The 19,478-nt window shown below is 41.4% G+C and overlaps 1 protein-coding gene and 1 pseudogene across 1 annotated transcript; one reads left to right on the forward strand and one right to left on the reverse strand.

Moving 5' to 3' along the window:
• LOC137013513 (NXPE family member 3-like) overlaps nucleotides 1–19,478 on the reverse strand; it is a 56,079-nt pseudogene that overhangs the window by 29,260 nt on the left and 7,341 nt on the right.
• On the forward strand, nucleotides 962–3,621 carry chst2b (carbohydrate (N-acetylglucosamine-6-O) sulfotransferase 2b). The gene has a single exon (XM_067378034.1). The coding sequence runs from the start codon at nucleotides 1,748–1,750 to the stop codon at nucleotides 3,143–3,145; it is 1,398 nt and encodes a 465-aa protein (XP_067234135.1). The 5' UTR covers nucleotides 962–1,747; the 3' UTR covers nucleotides 3,146–3,621.

Raw genomic sequence — 19,478 nt, forward strand, 5'->3', positions numbered from 1 at the left:
AACAATATTTTGAAATATTATTACAATTTAAATTTATGGTTTTCCATTTTAATATACTTTAAAATATAATTTATTCCTGTGATCAAAGCTGAATTTTCAGCATCATTACTCCAGTCTTCAGTGTCACATGATCCTTCAGAAATCATTCTGATATGCTGATTTGATACTCAGTTATTATCAGTGTTGGAAACAGTCGTGCTGCTTAATATTATTTTATAACCTGTGATACTTTTTTCAGGATTCTTTGATGAATACATTTAAATAAATAAATAAATAAATAAAAAATCAGCATTTATTTAAAATATAAATCTTTTGTAACAATATACACTACTGTTCAAAAGTTTGGGGTCAGTATTTATTATTATTATTTTTTTTTTTTAATAAATTAATACTTTTATTAAATAAATAAATACTGACCCCAAACTTTTGAACAGTAGTGTATATTGTTACAAAAGATTTCTATTTTAAATAAATGCTGATTTTTTATTTATTTATTTATTTATTTATTTAAATGTATTCATCAAAGAATCCTGAAAAAAGTATCACAGGTTATAAAATAATATTAAGCAGCACAACTGTTTCCAACACTGATAATAAATCATCATATCAGAATGATTTCTGAAGGATCATGTGACACTGTAGACTGGAGTAATGATGCTGAAAATTCAGCTTTGATCACAGAAATAAATTATATTTTAAAGTATATTAAAATGGAAAACCATAATTTTAAATTGTAATAATATTTCACAATATTATTATTATTTTTTTTTTTTTCTGTATTTATTATGTAATAAATGCAGCCTTAATGAGCATAAGAGACTTTGTTAAAAAAACATTAAAAATAGTAATGTTTCCAAACTTTTGTCTGGTAGTGTGTGTGTGTGTGTGTGTGTGTGTGTGTGTGTGTGTGTGTGTTACAGTCAATATTCCAAAACTAGTAGAGTTCTGATCATAGCAAACAATATTACACAGACTAAGACTCTAAGAAAAAAGAACTCCTGTTTGAATTCCTTTGAATGTCTAGGATAAAAGGAGATAGAAATGACTGCTTGCATTTTAAATTAATTGATGTATGAATCCCGTGATTTTATGCAATATTACTGTGCAGTCTTCACATAAATCACTTTACAGCCGCACTTTCTGTGTTCAGCCATCTCAACCGTTTTGTTGTTCAGTGCCTGTATGTGGTGGGGGCGTCTGAAGTGCCGAAAGTACGGGTCTATTTCCACTGGCTGTGGAGAAGGGGAGGGTCTTTATTACCCCCGGACCGAGACTGAATCAGTTCAGTACAGTTAGAGCCGGAGACAGACGCCACATCGGCAAAAAAACAGACGCGCATCACGACGCGCGACTGGAAAACAAGACGCCGGATGTATTGACTGCATTCCGAACGGTGACGCGGTTATACTAATGTCGATTCTCAGTCACCACAGAACAACATAAGCAAAGGGATTTCTCAAACGGTCGAGACTGATGGACGCACAAACGGATATGATATTGTGAACGTTCGCGATGTTGTTCTGAGGAATGAGGGAGAATCTGCGCACTGCAGTAACGCTACATTCCACAAGCCGCACGACTGGACGCTGGATGTGATGGATATTGGATATCTGTCGGCAAACGAGGAGATCTCATCTGGGTTTTCATTGAGAACAAAGTTTGCTTGCATGAAAACATCATTTGAATTGTTCTCGAGCGTGCTCATTTACTGTGATTGAGTGGCTCGAGCCGCTCTATCCTTCAACAGATGAGAAGCAACCAGTTCCTACAACTTCAGTTGTCTGCACTAGGGGAAAAGAATGGTGTTTATGACCGAAATCTCAAAACATATCGGAATCATCCCACGAAAATAGTCACCCAGCCTGGAATCGTAATGAAAGTGTTGCGGAGGAAGAGAATTGTACTGTTTATAGCGTATTTTCTGCTGTTAGTTCTCACCATGCTGAACTTGGCTAACTACAGATGGACTAAAGAACCTCAACAGTGTAATCTCCAGATGAGAAGCACTCCGTATCAGGGAAGGTCAGATATCCGATTCCTTTACAGACCATCTCTTGCTAAGAAGAGACAGCTCGTCTATGTTTTGACCACATGGAGGTCCGGCTCGTCATTTTTTGGAGAGCTGTTTAATCAACACCCCGAGGTTTTCTTCCTCTATGAACCCATGTGGCACATCTGGCAGAAGCTGTACCCGGGTGATGCCGTGTCCTTACAGGGAGCAGCGAGGGACATGCTGAGCTCGCTGTACCGCTGCGACCTTTCAGTTTTTCAGCTGTACAACAGCCCCGGGAGCAAAAACTTCACCTCCCTCGGACTTTTCGGGGCCACGCTTAATAAAGTCATCTGCTCGTATCCTCTTTGCTCAGCTTATAGAAAAGAAGTCGTCGGGATGGTGGATGACAAAGTGTGCAAAAAATGTCCTCCGCAAAGCCTCCAGCTCTTAGAGGAAGAATGCTTGAAGTACAACACTATAGTCATAAAGGGGGTCCGGGTTTTGGACGTCAACGTTTTGGCGCCTCTTATGGAGGATCCGTCTTTGGATCTGAAGGTGATTCATCTTGTGCGAGATCCCAGAGCCGTGGCCAACTCCAGGATCAAATCCAGGCACGGGCTGATTCGTGAGAACTTGCAGGTGGTCCGAAGCAGGGATCCCAAACTCCGTCGGATACCCTTTGTGGATCCCGGTCACAAAATTAGCAAAAAAGATGGCGCAGATTACCACTCGGTTGGGGCTATGGAGGTCATATGCGACCGGACGTACAGGAGCCTGAGGACCGCCTTAAATCCGCCCGACTGGCTGAAAGGGAAATACCTGGCGGTACGCTACGAAGATCTGGTGGATAACCCTGTCAAAACACTCCGGAATGTTTATAAATTTGCCAATCTCAGTGCCAACCTTGACATTGAGTCTTTTGCTCTTAACATGACGAATGGCACAAGCTCTTCCTCAAAGCCATTTATTGTGTCGGCCAGGAACGCGACACAAGCGGCCAGTGCGTGGAGGACAGTTTTGAGTATTCAACAGATAAAACAAGTAGAGGAGTACTGCCATCATGCAATGGCCATCCTGGGTTACGAACGTGTAAGAACAGCTGGAGAAGCAAAAGACCTGAGTAAATCTTTATTGACTGCCTCTAAACTGTGACAGAGTTCTTGCACAGGAGATAGCTTTCAATGGAAAAGGAGGACCAGCTCAGTAACTGAGGATTTGTTTGTTCAAATCAAGGATTTCACAATCACTTTCGGGAATGTCATAGCTCTTTGTGGTCATTTAATAGCACTGTTTGTTTTCTAAATGAAACTGTAGATGTTTGATACGGCAGCATCTGTGAACCACAGCTGGAAAATTTATATTGTACAAAACAAATGTTGCATTGCCCTTTTTTCCCCCTTAAATGGATGCTTAAGGTTGTTTGGAATGTTTTTGAGTGTCAGTTCATTTGCTGTATGTAAAATTAAGAAATGAGAATGGAAAATGAGCAACAAAAATACTGATCAATGCAGTTAGTGCAGGTAATGCTATTTCTTTAGAATCAATTCAAAGACAATCATTAAAGTTCACAATGAATGCCAGTGTTATATGTTATGTAAGGCATATTTCTCATTACCAAATAAAATGTTAAAGCAATTCTTTGCAAAATCTTAAAGGCTATGTATGTTCCGGGCTTATTTTGTCAAAGCCTAAACGTTAGGCTATAATTATAGTATTTTAATGGAGTAAATAAAAACTGAACATACAATGGTTCAGTTTTAGTTAGTTCTGAGAAAAGATCTAGCTGCATTTCTTGACATTTTATCATGCTTCACCAAAACTTGGAAGTTTGTTCAGTGCACACTGTGGGGCTTCAGAGTCATATATTGGTTTAAAATTTAATATTGATCTGCTTTTGTTATTCAGGATTGAGAGAACACTGATGCTATGAAACTTGGGTGTCACTTGTATACCTTTGATTGGTAAGAGACTGGTTTAATGGAGTAAAGTGACTGGGAATATAAGCATTACACAAAGGGTTGATAGTTACAGAGATAAAGTCACCCCTAATTGTCTGATCTCAATCTGCAAACTGCTTTCGATGCTAATAATCCAAAAACATTTAAAGCATTAGTTCACTTCAGAATTAAATTTTCCTGATAATTTACTCGCCCCCATTTCATCCAAGATGTTCATGTCTTTCTTTCTTCAGTAGAAAAGAAATGAAGGTTTTTGATGAAAACATTCCAGGATTTTTCTCCATATAGTGGACTTCACTGGGGTTCAACGGGTTAAAGGTCCAAATGTCAGTTTCAGTGCAGCTTCAAAGAGCTCGACATGATCCCAGACGAGGAATAAGAGTCTTATCTAGCGAAATGATTGGTCATTTTCTAAAAATATAACAATTATATAGCTTTTAACCACAAATGCTCGTCTTGCACTGCTCTGTGATGCGCCACGCATTACCTAATCATGTAGAAAAGGTCACACTTGACATAGGCGGAAGCACCACGGTAGGTGTTTTACCTTTTTTTGTAAAGGCCGTTTGACTCAGTTTTTGCATGTTCACTTTGTAGACACTCGATAGGTACTTCGGCCTACGTCACACATAACCTTTACAACATGATTACGTCATGTGTGGAGCATCACAGAGCAGTGCAAGAAGAGCATTTGTGGTTAAAAAGTATATAATGTTTATTTTTTTTAGAAAATGTCCGATGGTTTCTCTAGATTAGACTCTTATTCCTCGTCTGGGATCATGTAGAGCTCTTTGAAGCTGCATTGAAACTGACGTTGAACCCCAGTGAAGTCCACTATATGGAGAAAAATCCTGGAATGTTTTCCTCAAAAGCCAGGAATCACTTTCCATCAGTTTTTTTTCCAGCTTATGAATAATAAAAAACATTGACAGCCAATCAGAATCCATCCTGCTTTAAAGAGCTTGAGCATTTAAAGGGTTAGTTCACCCAAAAATGAAAATAATGTCATTTATTACTCATCCTCATGTCGCACCTTTGACCTTTGTTAATCTTCAGAACACAAATTAAGATATTTTAGTTGAAATCTGATGGCTCAGTGAGGCCTGCATAGGGAGCAATGACATTTCCTCTCTCAAGATCCATTAATGTACTAAAAACATATTTAAATCTGTTCATGTGAGTACAGTGGTTCAATATTAATATTATAAAGCCACGATAATATTTTTGGTGCACCAAAAAACAAAATAACGACTTATATAGTGATGGCCGATTTCAAAAGAGCACAAATGAATCAGTGTGTCGAATCATGATTCGGATCGCGTGTCAAACTGCTGAAATCACGTGAATTTTGCACTCCAAACCGCTGAAACCGTTATTTTGTTTTTTTGGCGCACAAAAAATATTTTCTTGGCATTATAATATTAATATTGAACCACTGTACTCACATGAACTGATTTAAATATGTTTTTAGTACATTAATGGATCTTGAGAGAGGAAATGTCATTGCTGGCTATGCAGGCCTCATCGGATTTCATCAAAAATATCTTAATTTGTGTTCTGAAGATTAACGAAGGTCTTACGGGAGTGGAATGACATGAGGATGAGTAATTAATGACATTATTTTCATTTTTGGGTGAACTAACCCTGTAAAGCAACAGACGACAAAACTAGAGTATGTACTTGGAATAAACAGTATGATATGGTCAGCTGGTATAGTTATTTATAGACCTTTTAAGGGGCAGCGGCCCAAACCAAAAAAAAAAGGGGGTGGGGGGATGTTGGGGGGCAGGGTGCTTATTAATACAAATGATTAATTTGTTACAAATATCCAAATAAAAGAGAAGACAACACCTTCACTTTGACTCTTTTGAGTTCACTCTAGGCAATATGATCTTAAAATAGAGAATGACACATCTTTTACAATCATATTGTATAAATAATTTTGAGGTTAGTGCCAATTCAATTCATGTTGTTGTCTAATTGAATTTATTTTGTTGTAATTACTCTTTCTTTCACATAATTTAATCTCAGTCTTTAACATATTCGGTGACTCTTATCCAGCAGTCTTCCCTGCGACTGTCTGATGTGGCTGATGCTCTCCTTCATCTTACATAGAAGTATTAGACATTTAATTTAATATTACAGAGCACTGTGTTCCAAATTATTATCCAAGTGACTTATCAGTAAGATTTCAGTAAAATTAAAATGATTTCTCATATCTTTTTTAGATAACTGTATCAATCTCAGATAGGTTTGTTCAATAGTTTGACAGGTCTTCTTGGGTAAACTGGCAGCAAAAAGCCAGCAGCAAACAGGTATTTGAAGCTGTTGGAGTCTCAAGAACTTCTTCATGCAGGCTGGCAGTCAGTTTACCTCCCTTATGAAAATTAACCATGGTTTTATTATAGTAAAAACATGGTTTCTGGTGTATTGATTACCATTTGTATAACCATACAAATGCTTAAAATAGTTGAACTATGGTTTTTGTAGCAGAATTATGGTTAATTTGTGGATACCATGGAATAACTAAAATAACCATGTTTTTTATTTATTTAACTGTCATCTCCGCACACTTGGGACCACATTTGGGACTTCTTTACAGCTTTCATATTCCTCAAAATTAATGGATGTTAAATAGGACCCTGTCTAATTGGCCTTAGGGGTTCTGTAAGAAACAAACGGCTTCAGCTAAACTTGGCTACAAACACATGCTGTGTCATATTAAGACGTGTTGTACACAGGAACACGGCTTATTCCCCATAATGACCGGGTACCACAGCATCTCTCTGCTTGCCTCTGACGATGTCTTGTGCAGTTGCCATGACAACAGCTCAAGAAGGTGCAGCTATTATTTGTGTAAGAACTGAAGCAGGTGGTGAAGTCTCAACCTTATGAGAAAGAGAGACAAAGAAAGAGATGCTGTACACACACTCTTGTTGAATTAGCAGGTCCTACACTATTGGTGACATCATCATGTGTTGGTATTGAGCATGTTATGACTGGGTTATGTAGCTTTGATGTGATGCCTCTGATATTGTTTTGTAGTTTTTGCATTGTGTCTCTTTCACACCATGGAGGATGTGCACTGATTCAGGATTTACAATTGACTCAGATCTGGAGTTGATTTGGCACAGGATACTGAATTTATTTAGGCCTACTTCAGAATAACAGGAACAGGAATGTACTCAACTGCAAGCCAAATTTTCATTTTTTGATACTTTTTTTTTTTTTTTTTCTCAGCTGGTTAGACACATTTCTCTAATCTCATGGTCAAATGATTCAACACTGCAATCAGATTTTAATGTTTTCATTTGGCACCAAAAACATCTTATTTTAAAGGGATAGTTCAGCCAAAAATGAAAATTCAGAAAGAATCATTTTCTCACCCTCAAGTTGATCCAAACCTGTATAAATTTATTTCTACTGCTGATGACTAAATAAGATATTTTGAAGAAATCCATTGACTTAATTGACTAAAAAAAAATATCTTCTTTTGTGTTCAGCAGAAGAAAGAAATTCATACAGGTTTGGAACAACTTGAGGGTGAGAAAATGATGACAAAATTTTAATTTGTGGTGCCGAATGACAAAATTTAAATCTTATGGCAGTGTTGAGTGATTTGACAGTAAGATTATCCAGTAAGACTATCCCCTTAAAGGATTAGTTCACTTCAGAATTAAAATTTCCTGATGATTTACTCACCCCCATGTCATCCAAGATGTCTTTCTTTCTTCAGTTGAAAAGAAATGAAGGTTTTTGAGGAAAACATTGCAGGATTTTTCTCCATATAGTGGACTTCACTGGGGTTGAAGGTCCAAATGTCAGTTTCAATGCAGCTTCAAAGAGCTCTACATGATCCCAGATGAGGAATAAGAGTCTAATCTAGAGAAACCATTGGCTATTTTCTAAAAAAAAAATACTAAAAAAATAACTTTTTAACCACAAATGTTCATCTTGCACTGCTCTGCAATGCGCCACGCATTACGTATTCATGTTGGAAAGTTGGGCGAAAAACTCATTTTCATTTTCTCCTCTAACTTCAAAGTTGTCCAACATTGTTGTTTTACCTTTTTTTTTTTTTTTTGTAAAGGCCGTTTGACTTAGTCTTTGCACGTTACACTGGATCGGTACTTCCACCTACGTCACGCGTGACCTTTCCAACATGAATACGTAATGCGTGGCGCATTGCAGAGCAGTGCAAGATGAGCATTTGTGGTTAAAAAGTATATAATTTTTTATTTTTTTTAGAAAATGACCGATGGTTTCTCTAGATAAGACTCTTATTCCTCGTCTGGGATCATGTAGAGCTCTTTGAAGCTGCACTGAAACTGACATTTGGACCTTCAACCCGTTGAACCCCAGTGAAGTCCACTATATGGACAGTTATACGTAGGTGAACATCAAGAAAAATCTTGTTTTAAGAACAAGTAATTTGTGGTTCAGGAAATACAAATTGGTTAATACTCAGAAGGCAAATGTTTCTGCATAATTTGTTTTTATTTAAAATTAAAAAAAAACATTTGCCTTAATTATTGAATAGTTCCATAATCCCAGAATTATTGAATTAGCATAAATATCAAAAAATGGAGAAATGCTTAAATCAAGGTTATCTTTTCTATTTTATTGTTTTATATTTCAGTGCTTAGATATAGATATTAGATATTCTAGTTTCAAGAATCACTTTTTGTTTGTGCATATACCACTGGTATTTCATTTCAGGACATTTTTGCTATAAGTGTGTTTTTCCTGTTTTAAGAAAAGCATTTTTACCAACACAAAGATCTTCTGCATCTACAGTGTTACTCCCACCCCCCATTAATGTAAATGAGCCTGAACTTGAGTCTACAGGGGTCAAATGGACCATATCCAATGACCCATGCAATCAAAAGAAGTCCTTTCCGTCAATGGAAATAACCCAATGTTGTAAATGAGACACCAAATCTGGGGCGGGGTTCCCTTAAAAAGAGCCTCATGTAAGGTTTGATTATTCTCCCAGGTGAGATGAAGGTAAGGTTGTCAGTTACACTGCCAATTTACATTAGAATAATGTTCAGAGTGCTTTTAAAACCCTTAAGCCTTGCTGCTCAGTTTCCACTAAGACAAAGGCAAACTACATCCGCAAAAAAACAACATTTGTATGAAAGATGAACTGAATCTAGTCATTCTATCAGTCCTTCTACAATATCTGATTAGATTATTTATATAGATTACTTATTTTGTGTCGTGAAAAGGATACTTTGTGACTGTGTATTGTACTAACACAATTGAAAATATGCTGAAATGTTTGAAAAAAGTGCACTTTCAGTGCACGTTTAGTACTAAGAGTTTTGAAAATATAACACTTACTTGTGAAAATTGCACCAAAGCAATTTAAAAACAACAACAACAACAACAACAAAACCTGTAAGTTATATAGGCTCGTATGCAAAGTAGAAGAAATGTTCTTTTTATTTAAATGTATTTGTGCAATAACATTTTTGTATGATTTTTCAAATATATTATATTATATTATATTATATTATATTATATTATATTATATTATATTATATAATATAAGGGCTGTCAAGCAATGAAAAATTTTAAATATATTTATTACATGACTTGGCGATTAATTAATCGCACATCAATTTTGACTGAGAAATTACCCCCCCAAAATAATTTGAAGTCATTACTGTGTAAAGCATCGAATAGACATTACAAAAAGTACACTGTAAAAAGTAATAAGTTGACTTTACTTAGAAAAGCTGTGGAAACTGATTGCCTCAAAATTTTCAAGCAAATTAGGTCATACTTTTTGACTTAATACTACTTACTACTACTTTGTAGAGTTAACTTGTATATTTGTAGAGGTTACTATAAAACTTGAGTAAAATTAACTCAATTTCAAAAGTTCAGTCAACTTACAGATTTAAGTTGGGGTTTGTAAGCAGAACTCAAACAAAACAGTTATTTTAACATGACTGCTCGTTCATTTTACTAGAAGAATGTGTGGAAACTGATTGCCTTACATTTCTCAAGCAAGCTGTACTTAAAATTCTAAGTTGAGAATACAAAGAAAGACAACAGATTATGCACAACACTTGAATGTTTATTTGCTCTATAAAACAATATGAAAGACATTACTGAAGGTATGCTCGTCAACATGGCCCACTGACAACAATGTAGAAAAAAAAAGTACATACTGCACTTACAATAAATAAAGTGCAATGTTTCTTTGTCTTTTACATGTTTACAAAGTGGTAAAAAGCAAATCTTGCAAACACTTAACATTCTGTTAAGTACAGGTACAGAGTTTAGTACAGAACAAATTTTCTAATACAGTTCTCTTTAAAAGTTATCTTCTAATAAAACTATTCTAAAACAGTTTTTTGGAAAAACAAGTATCTGTAAAACACTAGCACTGAACAATTTGAGTTCTTAAAAGGCATATCTATTCAAACTCAACTCAGTAATAGTTAACCATGAAAAAACATTACTGCATTAGGCGATTTTTAGTGATTGGATTTTAGGTTTCAGTGACTTGTGGCAAAGGGACAAAATCACTCTCTGTAGAATATCAAATGTGCTCTTCAGTGCTGCTGGATGCTCTAAGTTTAGAGTATAAATTAGCCCAAAGAGCAGACACATTGCTTGTGGAACATTTTCAATGTTATCCACAACCACTGTACCTTCCAAAAAGATTGCCGTTGTTGTGGCATCAAGATGCAAGGAGTAGGTCACTGTCATGATACCGATTGCAGTGTCGAACATGTCTTCATTGCCATCACAGTCCTAAAAACAGGAATAGCATATATCAAAAAATTAGGTCAATGTAAGCCACAAAACGTCTTTTAAAAGCACATACTTGCATTTAAATGTAAAACTAAATTAACAACACTGTATTATGTCTAAATGTAAAGGCCTTTTAAAACAGGACACATCAGTGGATGCATGGAGGAATGACATTCAAACCACTGCAAGAAAAGAAATTAAATCAAACTGAAGGCCAGCTATAAAAACATATAGAAAAACCTATTCTAAATCTGATAATTTGTTATTTGAAAAGGTATCAAAAAACATCAATGATTGAATTTTTAAAATCAATTAAATATCAGATTTTTTATTCTATCTAACTTCCTTTCTGTCATTTACATATTTTTTCTTGCCTCCTTACTGACTTCATCTGTTGTGTCTTTCCTTTATTCTTCCTACCCATCTAAATTTCCAATCTCCCATCTATTGTCTCTTACAATTGTTTCTCTTTCATCTGTCTTTTTTTCTTATGAGTTCTTAATTTATCTTTCTTTCTTTTCTCTATCCCTTTCTTTGTTTCAGTGTCCTGACTGTTTTCCCCCTTCATAACTCTTGCCAGATCTCAAAACAATTTGAAGAACAGTTTGCCTGTTAAAAAGAATCACATCACATCACAGAAAAAAATTACTTACAAAGCATGTCTTGTAAAAATCGGTGGGGTCTTCTCCGAGGAGGAGTGGTAGGCCATGAAGAACGACTGTTCGTCTCGCATTGACGTTGGATTTCTGCAAAGTTATGAACATTAATATTTATTAGCGCTCATGACACAAACAAAACACAGATCAGACAACAACAGCAAAAGCAACAATTGTTTTTACTATAGAAAATGAATAGTGATGTGTCTGAGGAACTTGCATCATTGTCAATCTGGTGCAGAAGCTCAAGTTTGGAGCCAATGTCTCCTCCTTTAGCCCTGAAGATCGATGAAACGTTGAGTGAATCGGTCCAGTTCTGTAAGAATTCGGTTTGTAGGTTTTTGCCAGATATACGATTAAATTCTGCCAGAATCTAAAAAAAATAAATAAAAATAAATAGGACAAACTGATATTAAGCCATCACTTCTCACTGAAATGTGCAACAGTGCAAGAATGAATTAAAGGGATAGTTCACCCAAAAATGAAAATTAGCCCATGATTTACTCACCCTCAAGTCATCCTAGGTGTATATGACAATCTTCTTTCAAACGAGTTCAATTAGAGTTATATTAAAAGTCCAGGCTAATCCAAGCATTATTATAATAGTAATAGCTGCTCTGGTTTTGAAGTCCATAAAAAAAAAATGCATCTGTCCGTCAAATAACATGCTCAACGCGGCTCTGGGGTGTTAATAAAGGCCTTCTGAAGCGAATCAATGCGTTTGTGTAAGAAAAATATCCAGATTTAAAATTTTATAAAGTAAAGTTCCAGCCGATCGCCTTCTGTGGAAAAGAGTTGAAAGTTCCTTTTCGAAATTCAAGATGCGTACGTTATGACGAGCGCGCACCTGGTCGCGTTTGTCTTTCGATACACAGAGGCACTTTTAACACTTTTCCCTTAATTGAATACGGAGAGCGGTTGGCCAAAGCTTTACTTGATAAAGTTTTAAATATGTATATTTTTCTTACACAAACGCATCGATTCGCTTCAGAAGGCCTTTATTAACACACCAGAGCCGCGAGGAGCACGTTATTTGACGGACAGATGCATTTTTATAGACTTCAAAAACAGAGCAACTATTACTGCCATTTATAGTGATTGAATTAGCCTGTACTTCTTTAATATAACTTTAATATAACTCAGATTGTATTCGTATGAAAGAAGAATGTCATATACACCTAGCTAATAAGCCACTGATCTCAAACGGTCTCATTCGACACAAAACTATCCTGCATCAGTGTGCCTTTTTGTCTTTTACTCTTTGCACACAATGAGCAAATTAAAATCGATTTAATTTTTTTAACGTTGGTTTATAAATAGGCCATAATCATAAGCATACCTAGTTGTGCCGCCACATCCAGATCACGAGGCAAGCTGAAGTTTCTTCTTCGTCGACGTCGTCGTCTTCAAAATCCAGTGTTCCGCAACATTGTGCATGCGCATGCGTGGGCGCGGGCGCGGCTGCGTAGCCTGTACAACACACTCAACATTCTTAAGTACTATGTACTAAATTTACTTAGTTTAACTATTGCATCCACCGAAAAGTTCACATTACACAGCCTAATCAAGTTAAATCAACAAATTTTCCAAATTTAGTTAATTTTACAAGTTTTTCTTAAGTAGATTCAGCAATTACTTTTTACAGTGTAGCTTCAGAAAGAAATATGAACACCACACATATAACTGAATAGTTATTTCATATAGTGCATGCAATCTTTGACAAACTGGATGACTGATGGCAGATAAATACATGAGCGTTCACGGTTCATGGTGCTCCGTGTGATATTGAGAGTACAGAAACAGATGAACACTGCTGAACAGAATCAGGCAACTGAAGCAGTTCATTTGGAAATGAGTCATCGAAGTGTCAAACAGTCTTCATGAGAGCTAAGCTCTGTGAAAAGCCTGTTTCTATTTCTGTCCACTGCCGCACTACTGACAAATAGACACTTGTTCATCCATTTAGGTTTTTTTTTTAAGGACGGATGCATCAAGTGTTGGCAATTACTCCTTAAAGCACAAACTGGTTTAGTTACAGCTATTACAGACTTTAAAACAGATTAGGCCAAGGATTGGGAAATAAGTTCAAAAGGACTAATAATTACTAAATGGCTTACAGACCTACAGTACTTCTCTTGTGAAGCTGAAACACGTCTGTTTCAACACATACCTAAAGCAATGTTCTTCACCACAGCAGGAATAACAACACTCGAGGAGAATGAATGGTATTGCCAGAGTGTTTCTGAACAGAACGTCTAATCCAGAGTTTGTTTTGAGAAGAAAGAAAACCAGGGATAAGGGTAGGAACATGGTTTGGGAGCTAGACATGGCAAGGTCTTGAATTGAAAGCAATCTAAAGGTTAAATAAATATTTTCCCTAAGGACAATTATTATTATTATTTTTTTATTCTTAATTTTTTTCAGACACAAGGGTCTCAGCAGGTTCCTTGTCAGAATATGAACAGCTTTTTGACAGATCTTATCTGACAGTATGTCCCGTAGCTTCAGCTATTGGCACAGCCCTTCCAGCTTTAAATGAGAGACTTTTTCTGCTGTTTACATCTTGGCAATTGGCAATACAACCGAATGTGACAGAGTATTGACAGCTAACAAGGATGGTCACCTTTAGCTAAACTCACTAGTATAATTTGCCCACTAACAATGGTTCCCATTCAGTCGGTCACGTTCGATGTACGTCGGACAGACCGACGAATAGGAATCTCGCTAGAGAGGCCAATCTACTTCGAGTGTAACTAAAACGAGCCAATGCACATTGGCATGCAATCATATGCATCAGCTGCTCGCCTCGCAGCGCGGGTATATAATGAGCAGCAGGTGCGTTGCATCTTCAGCTTTTTGCTTCAGAGCAGAACGGTGTTTGTTCCTGTTCTCTGCAAGCGAGTGTCTGCTAGAAGACGAGTCAAGCTTTTTGGTTGAACTTCTCTTTTTTCTGAGTGCGGGCGAACAGCACAGCAGCGGGGTCAAAGTCCTCTCTTTATTTTATGTTTTTTGTTTCGTTTGCCATTATTGAGCAAATGGCTGTTTTGACAGCGTCAAAAGGCTGTTCTCACGGCTGGTACGGTGCGCTTTTGAGCACTGAAAAGCCGTTTTTACGGCTGGTAAGAGTGAACGCCTTCAAAGAGAGAGAGCACACAACAGGCTGCACACAATCCCTGTCTGTGTTGCGTTGGCCGTTCCCCTGCATGCTTCAGCACTTCTAAAAGAGTAAAGTCCCTGAAAGAGCTTACACAAGTAGATTCGCGTCTTTTTAAAGATGACATTCTACTTGTGTGTTTCTGGATGCGGTCATTTCCTGTCCTCACTGACGGCCACGATCACTGTTTCACATGTCTGGGCGCGTACTGAAATGATGTTCGTGGGTGTTTCATGTTTTCATATGAGAACATGATCACGTCGACACGCCGGTCGTGACTCTTCTTTCTCCGGGAAGCTTGAGTCCCCTCTGTTGTTGGCCAGCTGCCGCTTGTGTGTAAAAGCACAGCCGCGGGTCTGCCCGACACTCTGGGAGACCGTGGAGATCAGCGAGAGCAAACCTCTCGCTCCTCTGCGTGTCGTGTGCCGTCGAGCTGCCGGGCTGCAGCGCGGGTTGTCACGGCAACCCAGCGCTCGCTCGGCGCTCTAGATGCACGGTTCCCTTGCCTAATCTCCATTGTAGCGCCCTCTCTGGTGCACCAGAAGAGGTCTACTTTGCTGATATGGCTTGGGTGACATGAGGTTGAGGGGTTCCTTCGGGGAACCAACCCCCTAGGGCCCCTCCCTCTCTAGCGCATTGCAAGCTGTGCAGTTTCTGGATTGGATTGCTAGTCCTTCTCATAGGGGAACGTAGCATTTCATTCAGAGCTCCAGCTGAGGGTCAGACGTCGATTGCAGCATCGGAGAGAGTGCTTTTATGCTCTGGAAATGAGGGTGACGCTGCCCACTGTAATGGTGTGTGCTTATGCTGACTCAGATTCAGAGTTTACAGCCATGCTTTCCCGGGAATTCCAGATGTGCATGGGAAAACTTGGCAGTATGGAGGTATATTGGTGCCATAAATATGGAACACCAAGAGTGCCAAAATCTGCAAAAGTTTTTCCTCTCTCACTGCCCTCTTGGATGGGGTGGCTGTACACAGACCACACCCACCCTGCATGTGAGGCCAAGGCACTCTAATGCATGAGGGTAGTTCTGAGCCGGGGTTGAGCTGCACTTGTTGACTAACCGTGATCAAGTCACAGTGCAGGCCCTCTGTGGTCCAGAAGTGCCCCCTGGCTTACCTTGTGAGGTGTGAGAGGTTGTCAAGCTATGCTTTCTCAACGCTCCCATCTCACAAGGTGGCCTTTTCGGTGACACTGTTGAGGACTGAGCCCAGCAGTTCTCCTCAGTTAGTAGCAGACCGGGGAGCTTCCCATGACAAACCATTGAGTTCCTCTTGGGCCACCCCTCAGTCTGCTCGTCGCCAAGGGTGTCATCCCCTGCAAAAAAAAAAAAAAAACTCCGGCCCAGCCTGCTCTACTGTGTCCGTTGCGGGGAGATGACACCTCCCGTCTCTGCTGCTGTTTAAGTGGTTGGTGAGAAAATCACCCCTGAGACGGGCGACCCAGAGATGGGTGGGGCTGCTCTTTCCACCTCCCGGAGGAGGGCCGGGTGGTAAATCCTTTTATTGGGTTTGTTTCTGTTCCGCCGCTGGCCCAACAGCCAACGGTACCCAAACTTCCAAAAAAAAAAAAAAGAGCAGTTCCTCCATCTCCAGGTCTGAAGAGGGCTTGGAGAGCAGTGGGAGGAGAAAAACCTCACCACTCTCATCCCCCTCTTTCGCCAGTGGACAGCAGCGAGCAGCAGGTAGCCAAAGCCTTGACTGCTCCCTCTGTCCAGCCGTGGAACCAGGTAAGTGTTGCCCAGCACACTGTGACGCCGCTTTGGGCCACCTCGCAAAGAGAGCCCCCGTCCCACGTCCCTATGTTCCACCTCGCTGCCCCACTGCGGGTATGCCGGTGGTCCCTTTGGTCCCGCTTGTACGGTCTCTGCGAGCCTGGTTAGCGCTCCCCAGTCTGTCTCGCTGGCTCATTCGGACCATCAGGCTCCGCTATGCGATTTCAGTTCGCCCGGCGTCCCCCCCAAGTTCAGGGGTGTCCTCTTCACTACAGTGAAAGATGTTGATACCCCTGTCTTGCGTGCGGAAATCGCAGTCCTACTAGCAAAGGACGCGATAGAGCCGGTCCCTCCAGCCGATATGAAGTCAGGGTTCTACAGTCCCTACTTCATTGTACCCAAGAAGAGTGGTGGGTTACGACATATCCTGGATCTGTGAGTCTTGAATCAGAGCCTTCACAAGCTACCGTTCAAGATGCTCACGCAGAGACGCATTTTCGAATGCATCCGTCCCCAGGATTGGTTTACAGCGATCGACCTGAAGGACGCGTACTTTCATGTCTCGATTCTTCCGCGACACAGGCCATTCCTGTGGTTCGCGTTCGAAGGACGAGCATATCAGTACAGAGTCCTACCTTTCGGGCTGGCCCTGTGTCCCCGCGTCTTCACGAAAGTCGTGGAGGGAGCCCTTGTTCCCATGAGAGAACAGGATGTTTGCATTCTCAACTATCTTGGCGACTGACTCATTCTAGCACAGTATCGGGATCAGTTGTGTGAACACAGGTATTTGGTGCTCAGACACCTCAGTCAGTTGGGGCTTCAGGTCAACTGTGAAAAGAGCAAACTCGCCCGGTGCAGAAGATCTGCTTTCTCGGTATGGAGTTGGATTCGGTCGAACAGATAGCACACCTCACAGAGGAACGTGCTCAGTCGGTGTTGAACTGCCTGAATACATTCAATGGCAGGACAGCGGTCCCACTGAAATATTTTCAGAGGCTCCTGGGGCATATGGTGGCTGCAGCAGCTATAATACTGCTCAATCTGCATCATATGAGACCGCTTCAGCACTGGCTTCACGGCCGAGTCCCGAGATGGGCGTGGCAACACGGCATGTTCCGGGTGGCAATCACTCAGGAGTGTCGCCAAGCCTTCAGCCCGTGGTCAGACCCCTTGTTTCTTCGGGCAGGAGTGCCCCTAGCACAGGTGTCCCGGCATGCTGTGGTATTTGCAGATGCCTCAGCCACCGGCTGGGGTGCCACGTACAACGGGCTTGCAGTTTCAGGGGTTTGGACGGGACCCCATCTGCAGTGGCACATCAACTGCCTCAAGTTGCTTGCAGTACGTCTTGCTCTGAGCCGCCTCAAAGGGCCGCTATGGGGCAAGCATGTGCTGGTCCGTACGGACAACACTGCGACCATTGCGTACGTCAACCGTCAAGGTGGTCTACGCTCCCTTCGCATGTCGCAACTCGCCCGCTATCTCCTCCTGTGGAGTTGGAAGCATCTGAGGTTGCTTCGCGCCATTCATGTTCCCAGTGTGCTCAACCGTGTGGCCGATGAGCTCTCACGAGCTGCGCTGCCGGGAGAGTGGCGACTCCACCCCGAGGTGGTCCGGCCGATATTGGAGAGAGTTCGGAGAGGCTCAGGTAGACCTGTTTGCCTCACCAGAAACCTCTCTCTGCCAGTTTTACTCTCTGACAGGGGAACACTCGGGGCAGACGCACTGGCACACAGCTGGCCCTGGGGCCTGCGCAAATATGCGTTTCCCCCAGTGAGCCTACTTGCACAAACACTGTGCAAAGTCAGGGAGGACGAGGAGCAGGTCCTGCTAGTTGCGCCCTATTGGCCCAACCGGACCTGGTTCCCGGAACTCTCACTCCTTGCGACAGCCCCTCCCTGGCCCATTCCTCTGAGGAAGGACCTTCTTTCTCAGAGACGGGGCACTCTTTGGCACCCGCGTCCAGACCTCTGGAAACTCCATGTCTGGTCCCTGGACGGGACATGGAGGTTCTGGTGACTTACCCCCCGAGGTACTTAACACCATCACTTCGGCACGTGCACAGTCTACAAGACGTGCTTACGCTTCGAAGTGGAACCTGTTCATCAAGTGGTGTTCTTCTCGCCGAGAAGACCCCCGAAGATGCTCCATCAGAGTCATGCTGTCCTTCTTGCAGCAAGGGTTGGAGCGTAGGCTGTCCCCCTCCACCCTCAAAGTCCACACTGCTGCTATCTCCACTTACCATGACCACATAGATGGCAAAACTGTTGGTCAGCACGACCTGGTCGTCAGGTTCCTTAGGGGGGCAAGACGGTTAAATCCTCCTCGACCTCCCTCCATACCCTCTTGGGACCTTGCTCTGGTGCTTCGAGCACTTCAGATTGCACCCTTTGAGCCCTTGCAATCAGTAGACTTAAAGATTCTGTCTCTGAAGACTTTGCTGCTGATTGCATTGGCCTACATCAAGAGGTTAGGGGACCTGCAGCCATTTTCAGTCGACAAATCGTGCCTGGAGTTCGGGCCGGGCGACAGCCACGTGGTACTGAGACCCCGGCCTGGCTATGTGCCCAAGGTTCCTACCACTCCCTTCAGGGACCAGGTAGTGAGCCATAGACGGAACTCAAAGCTTCAGGACCTCAGTCCAGCTCTTTGTCTGTTACGGAGGCCAGCAGAAGGGAAAGGCTGTCTCCAAGCAGAGGATGGCCCACTGGATAGTGGATGCCATCGCCCTGGCTTACCAAGCTCAGGGTGTGCCCTGCCCGCTCAGGTTGCATGCTCACTCCACGAGAGGTGTAGCATCCTCCTGGGCGCTGGCTCGTGGCACCTCGCTAACAGACATTTGTAGAGCTGCGGGCTGGGCGACACCTAACACGTTCGCTAGATACTATAGCCTTCGTGTTGAGCCGGTCTCCTCCCATGTTCTCGCCTCAGGTCAGAAGCACGGAGAGGCCCTGGCTTAGTGTCGGCTTGCTGCGCTACATGCGCTCTTTTTCTCCAGAGAGTCCCTACGGGCAGACCCAGTTGAGTCCTCCGGTTACCCTTCGGCAGCCGATGTGGCGGAGCATCTGGCGCCAGGCCTATACTTCGTTGCATCCTTGAGAACCGGATTTAGGCTGGGTTCCATATGTGTGACCCTATGGGGATCCCATATGGGTGTTCCACGGTTGCTCCTAAACGAAGCCCGTGTCTTTCCCTCTGGGAGAACCCATCTCACATTGAGTTGGAGTCACC

The sequence above is a fragment of the Chanodichthys erythropterus genome, chromosome 23 (assembly GCF_024489055.1).
Source record: "Chanodichthys erythropterus isolate Z2021 chromosome 23, ASM2448905v1, whole genome shotgun sequence".
NCBI classification, from domain to species: domain Eukaryota; kingdom Metazoa; phylum Chordata; class Actinopteri; order Cypriniformes; family Xenocyprididae; genus Chanodichthys; species Chanodichthys erythropterus.

Excerpts from the sequence above, each read along its gene's own strand:
- chst2b (XM_067378034.1), top strand. The coding sequence starts at position 1,748 with ATGAGAAGCAACCAGTTCCTACAACTTCAGTTGTCTGCACTAGGGGAA.